Below are 17,726 nucleotides of genomic sequence, written 5' to 3' on the forward strand. Positions count from 1 at the left end.
AATATGTCAATCTTACTTTGTTAAATTTTTGATAAGTAAATATATGTTTAATAAAAATTAAAAAATTGACAAATATATGATCCATTAAAATATTCTTATGAGAGAATTTTCTTAGTAGCACATGATAGTTATTTTTTTAGTTGTCTGACAATAGATTTTCGTTGATGTACACTTTCAAAGTTATCCGAATTTACAAATTAAACATAAAAATCAGTATGATACCTAAATAATGATATGTTCTATTTAATTTTTAATTATCGAAATACCACTTCAAATTCAAAAAATAATATAAGAATCTAATAGATCTTGACATATGAATATGGGAAAACGAAAAGATAGACATATTTCAACAATACTTGATAAGCAAGTGATTATACAACATATTATTTAAAGTTAATAAAAATAGAGTACTTCATATTCTATTAAATATTACATCCTATAAGAGAATCCCAAATATTTTTAGGGCATTAAAAAAAAAAAAATTCTATATAAAGTCTTAAAAGTATATATAAACTAGTAGTTGTACCCGCGCGATACGCGGTTAATATTAATTAAATTAAATTATGATCGAACTTTTTTGAACATATTAGATCGTATTGTTTTAATAAATTTTAATTTCATCTTATTTGTCAATATGCTATACCCAATAATTAAAAAGAAAAATTGTCTGCACACTTTCTTTTGTAATATAAGAGAAAATATATATATTTTATTAATGTTGAAATATTTTTTATTTTAAATTTTATTCTGTTGTTGTCAATAATATTATCTGAATTTTAAGGAATAAAATCTTTATTAAATTACAGGGACTTATATAGTCAATTAGTTATTTTTTGCTATGTATTTTTTTTATTATATTATCCAATATTTAATATAATTGTATGTTAATAGAAATTTTTATTAGCATATTACTTTGTTTAATATTTTTGTCTACTACTTTTTTTTGTAATATAATAGAAGATATATATTTTATTACACTTGAAATACTGGTTTTAGTTTAATTTTATTCTAATGTTCTCAATAATATTGTCTGAATTTTAATGAATAAAAACTCTATTAAATTAAAGAGACTTGTATAGTCATTGAATAACTTTTTTGTTCTATATTTTTCTTTATTATACTTATCCAATATTTAGTGTTTTTACATTGGTAATAAAAACATTTATTAGCATAAGACTTTGTTAATATTTTTGTCTACTATAATTTCTTTTTGTAATATAATAGAAGATATATATTTTAGTACTCTTTAAATAGTTTTTATTTTAAATTTTATCCTATTGTTCTCAATAATATTATATGAATTTTAATGAATAAAATTTCTATTAAATTAAAGAGACTTATATAGTCATCGAACAACTTTTTTGTTTTGTATTATTCTTTATTATATTATCCATATTTAGTATTATTTCATTGTTAATTGTAACTTTTATTAGCATATTACTTTATTTAAATTTTTGTATGCCACTTTATTTTAATACTATAATAGAAGATATATATTTTTATATTTTATATTTTATTCTATTATTCTCAATAATATTTTCTGAATAAATAAACTTTGTAGTTTTAAAAAGAAAAACAAAAATTATTAAGAAAAACAAAGAAATTTTGAATTGCCATTATTTTTTGTAATTTTATTTTATTATTTTAAAATAATTTAAAAACTCCAACTTGAAACTACCCTCCAATTTGAATGGTCAGTGCTTTTTGTTAATTTTCATTTTTTACTGTAAAATATTTTTATTTTATTATTTTATAAATATTAAAATTCAAAAATAATAACTAATAACCAATTATTAACTAAATAACTAATTATGAACTGCTTATGCCATGTGGCTTTTTTCTAGGCTACCACTTGGCTTAAGAAGATAGTTTTTTCCTCTCCTTTTAATAATATATAGATTCTATTATTCTCAATAATATTTTCTGAATAAATAAACTTTGTAGTTTTAAAAAGAAAAACAAAAATTATTAAGAAAAACAAAGAAATTTTGAATTGCCATTATTTTTTGTAATTTTAGTTTTTTATTTTAAAATAATTTAAAAACTCCAACTTGAAACTACCCTCCAATTTGAATAATCAGTGTTTTTTGTTAATTTTCGTTTTTTATTGTAAAATATTTTTATTTTATTATTTTATAAATATTTAAATTCAAAAGTAATAACTAATAACCAATTATTAACTAAATAACTAATTATTAACTACTTATGCTATGTGACTTTTTTCTAGGCTACCACTTGACTTAAGGAGATGTCTTTTTCCTCTCCTTTTAATAATATATAGATATATATTTTAGTACTCTTTAAATATTTTTATTTTAAATTTTATCCTATTGTTCTCAATAATATTATCTGAATTTTAATGAATAAAATCTTTATTAAATTAAAGAGACTTATATAGTCATCAAATAATTTTTTTTTTGTGTATTATTCTTTAATATATATTATCCATATTTAGTATTATTTCATTGTTAATAGAAACTTTTATTAGCATATTACTTTATTTAAATTTTTGTATGCCACTTTCTTTTAATAATATAATAGAAGATATATATTTTATATTTTATTCTATTATTCTCAATAATATTTTCTGAATAAATAAACTTTGTAGTTTTAAAAAGAAAAACAAAAATTATTAAGAAATATTTTTTTAAAATAATTTAAAAACTCCAACTTGAAACTACCCTCCAATTTGAATGGACAGTTTTTTTTTTAATTTTCGTTTTTTATTGTAAAATATTTTTGTTTTATTAATTTATAAATATTTAAATTCAAAAACAATAAATAATAACCAATTATTAACTAAATAACTAATTATTAACTACTTATGTTATGCGGCTTTTTTTAGGCTACCACTTGACTTAAGGAGATGGCTTTTTTCTCTCGTTTTAATAATATATAGATTGTCTTACAAAAAGTATGTAGCGACGAAGAATTAAGAAGTGTTTTTTTTGGCAAATGAAACAAAACTAAGAGAGAAAAAGGAAAAAATTTAAAGACAAAAAGAGGGACATGTTCTGTGTAGGTAATACCGTAATAGGCTTAAAGAAGAGATCTTCACAATGACAAATACACACAGTATCTCTTCATTCTTCTTTTGTTTCTCTGTTAAGGATTATATATCCAAACTGAGTTTGCTCCATTTTGATGGAAAATGCTACTCCACGAAATTTTGAAGGGAGATGATTTCTCAAGGATAGATAACAAAAATATATTGTTGTTAAAGTGGAAATATTAGATTGAAAGGATTGGCTAAGGGAGATGAAGGATGATTGAAGAAGGAATATGTGAAGACAAGTTTTATTTGATAGCGAAAGTGAAGTAGAGAGGTATCATATGTAATTGCAGTTTCTATTATATTTTTTTTCCGGCATGACCCCATTAAAAGAGGATAAACTGATTTATGGCATATGGGAAAGAAGAGGAACATACGGAGGTGTAGTTATTAATGAAGAGACATGGCTTTTGACTTCTTAATCGAACAGAGGCAATGTAATTAAAAGAGTTCTAATGGAAGGGGCGTTACTTTTGAGTTTTTAATTGAAACTGCAAAAATTTTACAAATAAGAGGAAAGAAAGCAAAATAATAGAAAAAGGTTTAAAAATAAGAAAATAGATAAATTGAAATTCTGGCTTAGGAGAGTGCCACATCACTTCTCCTATGCCCTTCAATTTTATATATATATATATAGATTTATATATTTATATATCGGTGTGGTTCAAGTTTGTTTACTCAATATCAAACCAAACCAAATCAAACCTCATCAGAGTTTTTAATCGGTTTGGTTTGACTTTTCGATTTGATGTGATTTTCCGGCTTAGTTTGTTTACCCCTGCTTTCCACCACGTTTTGAAGATGCTTCTAATATTCCAGCGTTCATGCTTAAATCCCAAAGGCGCACCGAAGATATTCCAGAGATATTGAGCGGCATCACCCTCAATGAAGACATGTTGGATTGTGTCTTCTCTCGGATGCATCTAGAAACAATATGGTTACCAAATTTAGAAATAATCTCATCAAAAGGAAGCTTACCAAGGTAAAGTCTCTAGGCCAAGAATGATTTTTTTTGAAGGGAATGTTGTTGTGCCACGTGTTATTTAAAGCAGCATTCTTTGGCTTCTTGTTCCTAATTAGTTGCCAAGCACTCTTGTTGGAGTAATGACCGTCTGTAGATGCATCCCAAACATCATAGTCTTCTTTGTTTTGGTTTCCAATTTCTATTTCACTAATTAGTGTAGTTGTCTGCTCATTGAGTGTATTTTTCAGTTTTTCCATGTCCCATTTTCCCTCTATGATGAACTCCCTTACTATTGTAGTCTTACTCTTTCTTCTATCTGGAAATTGTTTGGCTAGAGCTCCTTTTCCGGACCAATTGTCCCACCAAAAACTATATTTTCCTTCATTAATTTTTCATATCATGTTGTTTTTCACCTTTTCCCTCATTTGAGTCATGTGTTTCCAAGCATGCGAGTTCCCTGAGGTCCAAACTTTGGCCACTGGATGAGCTCTAATACAATATTTGGATCTTAGGTAAGTTGCCCACAGAGAGTTTTGAGTTCTAAATCTCCACCACCTTTTCATAACTAATGTGTTGCTAATATCGTCCATGGATCTTATGCCAATACAACTTTCATCTTTTGATAGATATAAATTCTTCCAAGATCTCCAATGATACTTATTTTTATGCTCATGAGTGCCCCAAAAGAATTTAGCAAAGTGTTTTTCAATCCATTTCAGCATACCCTTTGGAGGGCTCATAGCAGAAAGAGTGTATATTGGCAATGATTGAAGTACACTTTTGATGAGTACCATTCTTCCACCACATAAAAGCATCCTGCCTTGCCATCCATTCAAACTTTTGACAATTTTGGTGACCATGGAGTCAAAATGAGAGAGTTTCTTCCTCCCTACATACAAAGAGTATCCCAGATAACCGAAGGGAAAGTTTTTCTCCATGAAACCTGTTACTTCCCTCATTCTATTAATTCTTTGTGCTCTAGCTTTAGGATTTGTGAGGAAGAAACTTTTATCATTGTTCACTTTTTGCCCTGAAGCTTTTTCATAGTTAGCGAATTTGTTTCATGATCAGCCTCACCGAATTGTTATTCCCTCAATTGAAGATCAATATATCGTCTGCATAGGCCAAATGGTTAATTTTAGGGCCCCTATGTTGCATGTAGAAAGGTGTGAAATTTGGATCAAAGTGAAGCTGGTTAAGGGATCTGGAAAGGACTTCAACTGCTATTATGAATAGAGATGGGGAGAGAGGGTCCCCTTGCTTAAGCCCCTGAGATGAGGTAAAAAAGCTCTTCCTGGTCCTGTTGATGACTATTGAGTACCATGCATCTGAGATTAGTCTCCAGATAATATCAATCCATACCTCTGCAAAGCCAAACTTTCTCATGAATGCAGCCAAAAAAGACCAAGACAATCTATCATATGCTTTGGCTATATCTAGCTTAATAACTATGTTACCCCCTCTGTTATCTTTGATTATACCTTGAATGATTTCTTGAGCCAGCGTCACTTTTTCAGTAATGATCCTACCCTTCACAAAACCACTTTGATTATCAAAAATTAATTTGGGTAGAAGGTGTTGAGTCTACTAGCCAAGATTTTAGAAATGATCTTGGTGGTAAAATTAGTCAAACTGATTGGTCTCAGTTCAGAGAAGTTGGATGTAGACTCAACCTTAAGAATAAGGATTAGGCAAGAGTGGGAGTAGAACTTGGTCAAATTTCTGTTATTAAAGAACGTCTGTACAAAAGCCACAATATCCTCTTTGATAACCTCCCAACAAGTTTGATAGAATACCCCATTGAAACCATCTGGACCAGTTACACTTTGTGCACTGAGGTTGAAAACCGCTTCTCTAACCTCGTGGATGTCTGGAATAGATGTTAAATAATCATGATCATCAGTTGAGATACAACTAGGAATGCAATACATCAAGGAGTCATTCATGATAGGTTCCTCTAAGTTGAACAATCTTTCAAAGTATTTCACAGCCGCCTTGGCAATCTTTTCATCACTTTGAACCCATCGGTCCTGTGCTTTTTAGTTCTTTGAAAGCAAAGCCTTATTCTTCTATCTTAGAGAAAACTATGGAAATAACTGTTATTATAATCCCCTTCCTGAAATCACTTGATATGAGACTTTTGTCTTAGGAGGTACAATTCTTCTAGCCACTTTGCATACTCTGCATGAGTTTTGTTAAGTTCCTCCCTGCTATATTTAGTGTTTTGATAGAGGTACAATTCTTCTAGCTGTTGTACTTTAACTTCCCAATTGTTGAATTGTTCATAAATATCCCCAATCTTTTTCCTCGACCATTGACTCAGATCTTTACCTAAGGTTTCAAGTTTGCTTTACAGTCTCCACATGTCATTACCAAAGACCTGCTTGTTCCATGAAGTTTGAACCACCTCCTGAAAGTTTGGTTGTTGTACCTAGAAGTTGAGGAACTTGAAGTATTTAATAGTATCATGTTGATCATTGTGACATTTCATGAGAAGGGGTCTATGGTCTGACCCAGTTCTTACTAAGTGCCTAACATAATTATGTTGAAACTTCTGAGTCCATTGATCGTTGACTAACATCCTATCGAACCCTTTTCATATTCTCTTTCTTGGCCTTCTATTATTACACCAAGTGTATCTAGCTCCCACATATCCTACATCAATAAGACCACAAGTTTCCATTGTAGTGACGAAATCAAAGCTTTTGTAGGTTCTGTGAGGTCTATCCCCCAACCTTTTTTCTGGGTCCATTATCATATTAAAATCACCTCCAATGCAACATGTACCACTAACATTACTGCTAATGTTTTGCAAACTCTCCCATAGATCCTTCCTCTCTCTGGCAGAGCACTTTTGCATATACAACTGTGACATGAACATTTTCATTCGTACTATTCCCCTTTATGCATAAAGTAATCTGTTGATCTTCACTGGTAACTACCCGAGCCTGATAATTCCAAAAGCACCAAATTTGGCCATTGTCATTAGCTAGGCAGTATTGAAATCTCAAGAACCTTTTATAACCTCAGGCATCCTTTAAGGATTATGGAGGTGAAAATAGCTATCGAGGGAATGGACGAGGACGAGGCCGTATCGGTCATGGAAGAGGAAGAAGTAATGGTAACAACTTCAACAATGAAGCTAAAATCTACCAAACATTTAGAGGTCGTGGTCGCGGACAAAGAGGAGGAAGAGGACATGGCTACTATCAAGAAAATAATGGACAAAGATATGATAAATTAAAAATTAAGTGTTATAATTGTTATATATTTGGCCATTACTCTTGGGAATGTCGTAGCAATGTTGAAGAGAAAGCTAACCTTGTTGACGGCAAAAAAAAAAAGATGAGTCAACATTGTTGGTGGCACTTAAGGAAGAAGACAAGGATGATTGTAGCTCTTGGTATTTGGACAATGGAGCAAGCAATCATATGTGTGGATGCAAAGATAAGTTTGTGGAGATAAATAAAATAGTGAGAGATAATGTGTCCTTTGGAGATACCTCAAAGATTCAAATCAAAGGGATATGTACGATTCTAATCTCATGTAAATATGGTGGCCACAAGTTAATTCAAGATGTTTATTATGTGCCAAAACTAAAAAGTAATATTTTGAGTTTTGGCCAACTTCTTGAAAAGGAATATGACATTCACCTGAAAAATATGCATCTGTGGCTTAGAGATTAAAGTGAAATTCTAGTTGCTAAAGTGCATATGACAAAGAATAGATTATTTTATCTCAATCTTTAGACAATTGATAAAAAGTGCTTGAAGGTTAATGTGCAAGATGAATCATGGTGTTGACACATGCGATTTGGGCACTTGAATTTTGAAGTGCTCAAATCAATGGGAGAAAATAACGTGGTGCATGGGATACCATTAATCAACCATCCCAATCAATTATGTGAAGCTTGTCTTCTTGGAAAACATGTAAGGATGAGTTTTCCAAAGGAGGCCATGTCAAGATCAACCAAGTAACTCTAGCTTGTTCAAACTGATGTGTGTGGACCAATCAATCCACCTTCTTTTGGTAAAAGTAAATACTTTCTGCTTTTCATTGATGACTTTAGTAGAAAGACTTGGGTTTATTTATTAAACCAAAAATCTGAAGCTTTTACTGCTTTTAAAATTTTTAAAGTATTTATGAAAAAAGAAAATAGCTATGAAATAAAAGCTTTAAGGTCTGATAGAGGAGGCGAGTTCACTTTAAAAGATTTAATGACTTTTGTCAATCTTATGGAATTCATCGTCCTCTAACGGTACCTTATTCACCCCAACAAAATGGAGTTGCAGAGAGAAAGAATCGAATGATTCTTAATATGACTAGATGTATGTTTAAAGCTAAAAATATGCCCAAGGAATTTTGGGCCGAAGCTGTTTCTTGTGTAGTTTATTTGAACAATAGGTCTTCAACAAGAAATATTAGAGATTAAAATCCTCAAGAAGCATGGAGTGGAAGAAAGCCAAGTGTCAATCATTTGAGAATCTTTGGGAGTATAGCCTATGCTCATGTGCCACAGCAAGGGAGAGCAAAGCTTGACGATCAAAGTGTCAAGCATGTATTTGTTTTTGTCATGATACGAGCTCAAAAGTCTACAAGTTATACAACCCAAGTAGCGGCAAGGTGATGGTAAGTCGTGATGTTGAATTTGATGAAGAATTGGCATGGAATTGGGAAGCTTAGGAAGGAACTTCATATGATTTTCTTCCATACTTTTGTGATGAAGAAGAACTAGAGACCGTGGAATCTATGCAAGATACAACTCGACCTCTTTCTCCAACCAATGTTGCATCTCCATCTTCTCAAGAAAGTTCAAACGAACAACTGCAAAGGACGATGAGCATTCAAGAGCTCTATGAGAGCACAAAAGAAGTTGCTACTTTTAATTTTCTATATTGTCTCATTGCTGATAGTGAACCAATGAACTTTGATGAAGCTGTTACAGACAAAAGGTGGAGACAAGCCATGGAGGAGGAGATCAAGTCAATAGAGAAGAACAACACTTGGGAGTTAACAACTCTTCCCAAGGGTCATCGAGCAATTGGAGTGAAATGGGTATACAAAATAAAGAAGAATGCTGATGGAGATGTGGAGAAATACAAGGCACGACTTGTGGCTAAAGGCTACAAGCAAAGGCAAGGCATTGACTATGAAGAAGTCTATGCACCTGTTGCCCGCATGGAGACGATTCGTTTGCTGATCTCTATAGCGATGCAAATAAAGTAGAAGATCTATCAACTAGATATCAAGTCAGCCTTCTTGAATGGCTATCTTGAAGAAGAAATCTATGTTGAACAACTGTTGGATTTTGTGGTAAAAAATAATAAAGATAAAGTATTGCGGTTGAAGAAAGATTTATATGGATTGAAGCAAGCCCCACGGGCATGGAATAATTGCATCGACAAGTTTTTTCAAGCCAATGGGTTTACTCGTTGTCTCTATGAATATCCTCTTTACCTTACAGTTTATACTAACGGAGATATCTTGCTTGTTTGTCTTTATTTTGATGATCTTATTTTCACAGGTAATAACCAAGCTTGTTTGAAGCTTTTAGGAAAGATATGTCCCATGTGTTCGAGAGGACGGACGTAGGGCTTATGTCATACTACTTGGGCCTAGAAGTGAAGCAGATGGAGGATGAAATTTTTATCTCTCAAGAAAGTTATACAAAAGAGATATTGAAAAAGTTCAACATGCTTGATTGCAACCCCGTGAATACACCGATGGAGAATGGGACAAAATTGTCCAAGTTTGATGAAAGAGAAAAAAGGATCCCACGTTTTTGAAAAGTCTTGTGAGAAGTTTAAGGTACTTGACTTGTACCAGGCTAGGTATACTCTTTGCAAATGGAGTACTAAGCCGCTTCATGGAAGCTCCTACCTCCACTCATTTGAAAGTCGCTAGAAGAATTCTTTGCTACCTAAAAGATACGATTGACGTTGGGCTATGTTATTCTTCTTCTAGTGATTTTAACCTTATGAGATATTGTGATAGTGATTATACGGGAGATATTGATGATAGAAAAAGCACAACTGATTTTGTGTTTTCTTGGGTGATTCTGTTATTTCTTAGAGTTCAAAGAAATAATTAATTGTTACTCTCTCGATTTGTGAAGCCGAATATGTAGCAGCAACGTTATGTAGCTGTCATGCTATTTGGCTGATAAGATTATTGAAGGAGCTCAATTTTTCACAAATTAAGACTACAGAGATTTGTATTGACAATAAATCCGCACATGCACTTGCCAAGAATACGGTGTATCATGATCGAAACAAGCATATAGATACAAGATATCATTTCATCAGAGAATGTATTGCCAAGAAGGAAGTCGAGCTCAAATATGTGAAGTCTCATGATCAAGTTGCGGATATTTTTACCAAACCTCTCAAGTTTGAAGATTTCCAGAGATTGAGATCAAGTCTTGGAATGAAGAAAAAAATCAAAAATTAAGGGAGAGATTTGTGGGGTCCCTAAATAAAAGAAACAAAAATAATAAAGAAAAAATGCTATTGGCTAATCAAAAGGCAAGGTAGGTGGATCTAGCAAATTGGTTTTGTAACAGATTTGGTTAGATTTGCAAATTGCAATATGCAACTTTCATATGAAATCCAATCTCCTGATTGGTTCTATGGGGGTCATTCACTCCTATAAATAGGAGCTTTGTTCGTTTATTTAAGCATACCAATAGTAGAGAGAAGCAATAGAAGTTAGAGAGAGTAATACAGATTGTAATCTGTGAGATAAATAGTGAGTGTGGGTAATATTGTAGTGATGTGCTTAAAATGAAGAGTGTTATTTCTTTCGAAGTTGTTGTAGTCTCTTGACACTACTAAGCTGGAATATTATAGTGATAATATTTCTACACTCAGGTATTGTATTTTACCCCGTTAAAAAATTTATTGTCGTTGTTACTCTCTTATGTTATTACTATTTACCGTGTATATTATTCCTGGGCGGGATATTACTTTTCCAAACAACAAATTGTTACGTCATCCCAAAATCTTCTATTAGGAGTAGCTCTTATGTTTTGGGTGATATCTTGGACATTGTATGCGGGTCTATTTTGATTCCAAAGTTAATGGATCCTGTATTTTGTTCACTTTCTGAATCGGAATTAGGACCCCCACAACCTTCTCATACTCATACAACACAATTACATTATCTCTTTCATATTTTATGACAATATTACTATTCATAGGGTTAAATGATTTCTTTTAGCTACAGTTTTCATAAATTTTTTACTATAAGAACTTGTGACATATAGAAGAAACCAATATCTAAAATTAGAATAATTTATTACATAACTTAATTCTCTTACACAAATCTGTCGGATAGAAACTAAGGGTCCACCTGTCACGACCCAATTTCACCTATAGGTCGTGATGACGCCCAACACTATAGGTAGGCAAGCCAACTAATAAATTAAACATATATCGATAAAATTTAAATACAAGAAAAATAATAAGACATTAAATTCTACCAATGTGTGTGCCACGACCCGGTGTCACAAGTGTATGAGCATCTAGTAGATTATACAAAACTCCAAATACTGTCTGAAATGAAAAAAGACAGAATTAAAAATACAAGAAGAAGCACTGGTAGCTGCAGGACGGCTCAGAAAGGCAGCTCACCACTACGCCCCTAGATAACGAGGATGTGCGATGATAGGTCCTCCACTAGTATTTGTCTCAGATCCTGCACAAAAAGTGCAGCAAGTGTAGCATGGGTATGTAAATAATGTGTACCCAGTAAGTATCAAGCCTAATCTCAAAGTGGTAGAGACGAGATGACCGATTTTAACACTCACTAAGGGTCAACAATAATAAATGAAATAAATTATAATTATTCAAATCAGTATGATTCACAAAGTTAATAATAATTTTATTCAATTAGCAGAAATAATAAAAATCCTTCAAATGCAACAATTTCCAATCTAATAATTAAATCCTTCAATTTCAAGAAAATTTTCAATTTATCAAATAGCTTTACAAGCTACAATTCAATTTTATTAAATTTTCAATTTATCAAATAGCTTTACAAGCTGCAATAAACTGTCCAAGTATCATGTAATTATTATTATTATTATGCACGATTTCTGCCGAGGTCGTACGGCCCAATCCAGAGTGTCGTGTACATTGCCGAGGGACGTGCGACACGATCCATAGATGTATCTATCATGCCGAGGTGTTCGGCCCGCTCCACAAGAAAGGAGGACATTTTCTTATTTACCTCCGGAAAGAGAGTATATTTATTAAGATCAATTCGATAGGATGAACATATTTCTTTTTATCAATTAATTAATTTAAACAGAAAACTTAAGCATATGGAATTTTTATCCTTTAATATTTTTTTATCTAATATTTCCATCTTTTAATATCTTCCCTAACAATTCACAATATATATATATATCAAATAATTTAATTAAATAAAGAATACACTTTACACAAGTAATTCATGCTTTGAGTCCTAAACTACCCGGACTTTAGTATTAATAGTAGCTACGCACGGACACTCATTACCTCGTGCATACGTAGCCCCCGCGATTAGCAATAATTATTTAATTTAATCACCTATGGGGTAATTTTTCCCTCACAAGATTAGACAAGAGACTTACCTCGTCTTGTTCCAATTTAATCCACTAGTAGGCCTTTTCCTCGATTATCCAACTTCGATTGGCTCGAATCCAACAAAAAATAATTCGATATAATAACTAAAATTTATAGGAATCAATTCTATAAGAAAATATTACATTTTCAATAAAAATCCTGAAACTAATTAAAACTTCCTCCGTGGGGCCCACATCTCGGAATCTGATGAAAGTTACGAAATTCGACAACCCATTCAATTGCAAGTCCAACCATACCAGTTTCACTCAAATCCGACTCCGAATCAATACCGAAATCTCAAAAGTTCGTTTCTATGAGATTTCTAAATTTTTTTCAAATTTCAATCTCAAAACACTAATTAAATGGTAAAAATAATGATATATTTGTGTAAATAGACCAAATCCAAGTTAGAATCACTTGCTCCAATGTCTTTCCCTTGAAATTCTGTCAAAAGTCGCCTTTGCTCAAGCTCAAGTTCGTCAGAAATGGCAAATGGGACGGATGCCCTCTTTTATAAATCTGCCCAGGTAGCCTTCGGAATTGGGCCTCAATCGTGACTTTGATTGTGGCCTTCGAGCCTGGGCTTTGGTTATGGCCTCGAGCCTGGGACTCGGTCATGGCCTCGATCATGGTATCAAGCATGTGCTTTCGATTATGACCCTCGATCTTGAGTCTCGATCCTGGCCCTCGAGCCTTGCCTTTGATCATGGCCCTCGAGCTGGACCTTTGATTGTGGCTTCGATACTGAGCCTCGTCCCTGGCTTCGACTCAGGCCGTCGACCCTGGGCTCGATATCTGGGCTCGATCACAGCCGAGAATATCCAGCAGAAGGAAAAATTGCAGTAGCTTTTTAAGTCCAACTTTTGATCCGTTAACCATCCGAAACTCACCCTAGGCCCTCGGGACCTAAACCAAATATACCAACAAGTCCTAAAACATCATACGAACTTATTTGAAACCTCAAATCACCTAAAACGACGTTAAAACCACGAATTATACTCCAATTCAAGCTTAATGAAACTTAGAATTTCCAACTTCTACATTCGATGTCAGAAACCTATCAAATCAACTCAGATTGACCTCAAATTTTGCACACAAGTCATAAATGACGTAACGGAGCTATGAAAATTTTTGGAACTAGATTCCGACCCCGATATCTAATAACTAGGGGTTTTAGCCTATTATTTACTCTCTTTTGCTTAGGTTTTGGGTCAAAAATGTGTAAAGGTATTCCCGAAAACTAACTTAATGTGCTTGCTTGCAGGGTTTGGTCAAAATGAGGCAAAGAAGCCATAATCAACTCGTGAAGGAGTCAAACCTGCACGAATCCAAGGCTGAGACTAGAGCACTGAGAGCGGCAGAAAGCTCGGCCACGTAAGGACCACCGCTGAGGCGACCACTATTACGCGGTCCGCGAAAGTAGATACAAGGAAGCTGCTTTGAGTACTAAAATCACCGCTGACCACATTGGAAAGATGCGGCCGCAAAATCTTTGGCGCGACCACGAATGGAATTCTGCTGAGAGCGCATCTTGAGGTTCAGAGACCCTGCAAGTGAGGCTTAACTGAAGAACGCGGTCCGCATCAAAATTACGCTGCCGCGATGGAAGCACACGCGGTTGAAATAATGCAGTCCGCTAAATTAAGCCCAATCCAAGCCTACTATTGAAGAAACGCGGACCGCGCTCATTATTACGCGGCCGCAAAAGCTCAAGCGCGGACGCAGTTAGAATTATGCGTCCGCGAATCCTCCGCATGGGCATTTTTGTTCGAAAATTTCAGCCTAGTATAAATAGATCCTTTTATCAATTTTAGGTTAAGTTTTGTTCAGCAGAGCACGTGAACGGCTGGTTTTTCCTTTTTTGGGCAATTTTAGAGTAGATTTACCTTCAAACTTTAGATTTTCATCTTGTACTTTAATATTATGGCTTATATTTTATCTTTATCTTTGATTTCTACTGCTAATATGAGTAGCTAGACCCCATAGCTAGGGTTGTGACTCAACCCTAGTATAGGTATTTAATGGGTCTTGAATTTTAGGGCTTAATTGTTTATGGGTTAGTGATATTTAGCCTAATTCATGCTAAAATTATAGAATTAGTGGTTGCAAACACTCACTCATGCCTTTATGACTTAGGTTCTTCTTGAGAAAGAGGGACTAAGTCTAGGAAAGTTAGGCTAACAAGGAATTGGGGTGAACTCAAGAGATTGATAGCCCCAATTAAAGGGTTAAACCTAGAGATAGTAATACCCGACTTGAGCCAATTTTACTTGTATTGTATGAACACCCATTTGGGCTTGAGAAAGCCAAATCGGGCAAAGTCACTCAAACTACTGAGAGGTATAGAGTGAGAACTTATGTGTGATAGTTATATCACGACCCCAATCATAAACAAGATTGTCCTAGATTCTTGATACTTATTAGATACTCACCTAGGCGGAAGTCACTTCCCTAGTGCCTTTTAACACTTGAAAACTTTCACAAAAAATATTGTACTTAGCTTACACTTAGCATACAATAGTATAAAATTAGAATAGAATTAATCGCAATAATGTTTGGAAGTGCAATTAGGAACAACACGCACATCTAGATTAGTTAGATACCCAACTCCAAACCAAATTAACTCCATGTGGAAATCGATCCCGACCTCGTTGGGTAAAACTGTATCGACCATCCTCGCTACTCTATAGTGGTGTAGGTTTAGACTCGATCACTTTTTGGTGCTATTGCCGGGGAGTTAGACGGTGTTGGCTATCTATCTAACTATTTGTGTGTCTTATTTTTCTTTCCTTCTGTTTTTCTAACTTTTGTGTATCAATCACTTTAGGTACCAAATGGCTCATAATGATGCTCTCGGACATGTTCTTCTGGGGGAGGAGGTAGATGACAATGGTGAGGATGATGTTAATCTAGAATCTCAAGTCCAAAGAAGAGGCCACCAGGGTAATGACAACATTCCAAACCCTCCCCTACTTCCTCCACGGGCAGCACACCGGGTGCTACCCAATGAAGTTTACGCAAGTGCAATTATCCTGTCCCGGATTCGGGCGGGCAATTTTCAAATTACAAATGTCATGCTGACCCTATTGGAGCAAAGGGTCTTCTTCACTGGAGCTCCTCATCAGAATGCATACAAGCATCTAAAGGGTTTTGTAGACACATGCTGGGGGAGCAAGCAGACGAACATGTCGGAGGACGCTCTGAGATTGAGACTTTTCCCATTTTCACTTAGAGGGAAAACTTTGGACTGGCTCGAGAGGCTACCTAACCACTCCATACACACGTGGGATGAGTTGGCAGAAAAGTTTATAGCCAAGTTTTTCTCACCGGGTCATATGGCAGCATTGAGGGATGAGATCTTAGCCTTTAAACTAGAACCTAATGAACCCCTACATAAAATCTGGGATCGATACCGGACAATGGTCAAGGAATGCCCAAACAATGATATGACTGAAGCAATGATTCAACAGACATTCTATAGGGGCATCAACACGACTAACCAGTGTATGGTGAATCTGCTAGCTGGGGGAAATTTTATGAAAATGCCTTATGCCGATGCTTATGACATACTTGATGAGATCGCTGACACATCCTCAGCTTGGCAGAGTCAGGCAAATGTTCCTCAGGGTGACCCTAATGTCATCCATCTTCACAAGGAACTTCATGATCACGGACAAGCCATAACCGAGTTGACAACTACTATGAATCAGTTAGCAAAGGCCCAGCTTCAGCAAGTTCAAGGGACAAACTAAGTAAACTCCATGGAAGAGGTAAATGTCATGGTCAACAAGAGGAGACAGCGTGGTCAACAAGTGCAAAACAATCAAGATCAATATGAGCAAAGTGGTAGTGATTACAATCAAGACGATTCTTATGATGATCAAAGTGAGGAAGTGTTATATGCCAATAACTACCAAGGTCAACAGAGCAATGCTCCAAATCAACAATGGAGACTGCAAGGGAATAATGGCAACAACAACAACTCGAACAACTGGGGGAACAACAATCAGAATTGGGGAAACAACAATCGAAATTGGGGCGGCAATGGAAACCAAGAGGGTTGGAATAATAATAATCAAGGCAATCGGGGCTCAGGCTTTCAAAGGCCCCCGATGTATCAACAACCCAACAATCCGCCTCCATATTCGTCTCAAGGGCAAAGTTCTTCAAACAATGAGATGGGGAGGATAGAGAGTATGTTTAAACAAATAATGGAAAGGAATGCTGACTCTGATGCCCAAATAGCCTCCCATACTACCTCTATTCTCCACTTGGAAGTACAAATGGGTCAAATTTCTCAAGCATTGAATACTCGCTCTAAGGGGGCACTACCAAGTGATACGGTAGTAAACCCGAAGGGTGGGAACAATACAGGCCATGCTATGGCGGTGACCACAAGAAGCGGTAGAGGTGGAGATGCAAGTACCTCTAATCCAAAGAAGATTGTGAGTGATGATGTTGTGTTGCAAGAAGATGATGAGATTCAAGCCAATGATGAGAATGTGAATAATGAAGTGAGGATCAATATTGATGACAACATGGAGGAGACTCAAAATGATGTGAACCCATCTAGGGAACACATGATAGACATACCGAAAATGGTAGTGCCTAAAGCCAAGGCCCCTTTGCCAAGGCCTCCTCCACCGTATCCTCAAAGGCTTGCAAAGCAAAATAATGAAAACCAATTCAAGAAATTTATTGAGATGATGAAAAGTTTGTCAATCAATGTGCCCTTGGTGGAAGCTCTCGAACAAATGCCGGGATATGCCAAGTTCATGAAGGACTTGGTAACTAAGAAGATGTCTATGAATTATGAGACCATCAAAATGACTCATCAAGTGAGTTCCATTGTGCACTCGATGGCTCCAAAGCTTGAAGATACCGGTGCCTTTACAATTCCATGCACCATTGGTAGCGCCGATTTTGCAAAAGCCTTGTGTGATTTGGGAGCAAGTATTAATTTGATGCCATATTCCGAGTTCAAGACACTAGTTATTGGGCAACCAAGAGCTACTTCCATGAGATTACAAATGGCGGATCGGACAATGAAAAGGCCGCTTGGTATTATTGATGTTGTTCTAGTCCGGGTCGACAAGTTTATTTT

At 34.8% G+C, this 17,726-nt stretch overlaps 1 protein-coding gene across 1 annotated transcript; it reads right to left on the reverse strand.

Annotated features, from left to right (window-relative positions):
* Window positions 1–5,108: 5,108 nt before the first annotated feature.
* LOC142168021 (uncharacterized) lies at window positions 5,109–6,903 on the reverse strand. Its single transcript, XM_075228671.1, has 3 exons — window positions 6,676–6,903; window positions 5,813–6,046; window positions 5,109–5,546 (listed from the first exon to the last, which is right to left on the reverse strand). The coding sequence occupies exons 1-3, from the start codon at window positions 6,901–6,903 to the stop codon at window positions 5,109–5,111; spliced, it is 900 nt and encodes a 299-aa protein (XP_075084772.1).
* Window positions 6,904–17,726: the final 10,823 nt, after the last annotated feature.

Source organism: Nicotiana tabacum, chromosome 13, assembly GCF_000715075.1.
Source record: "Nicotiana tabacum cultivar K326 chromosome 13, ASM71507v2, whole genome shotgun sequence".
Taxonomy (NCBI): Eukaryota; Viridiplantae; Streptophyta; class Magnoliopsida; order Solanales; family Solanaceae; genus Nicotiana; species Nicotiana tabacum.

Bases quoted from the DNA above. Each gene is read 5' to 3' on its own strand.
- LOC142168021 (XM_075228671.1), bottom strand. From the start codon at position 6,903: ATGAAAATGTTCATGTCACAGTTGTATATGCAAAAGTGCTCTGCCAGA. The intron at 6,047-6,675 runs GTAGGATATGTG...TAAAAAGCACAG, and splicing joins AAACTTGTGGTCTTATTGAT to GACCGATGGGTTCAAAGTGA. The intron at 5,547-5,812 runs GTATTCTATCAA...GGTTTTGTGAAG, and splicing joins GTCCAGATGGTTTCAATGGG to GGTAGGATCATTACTGAAAA.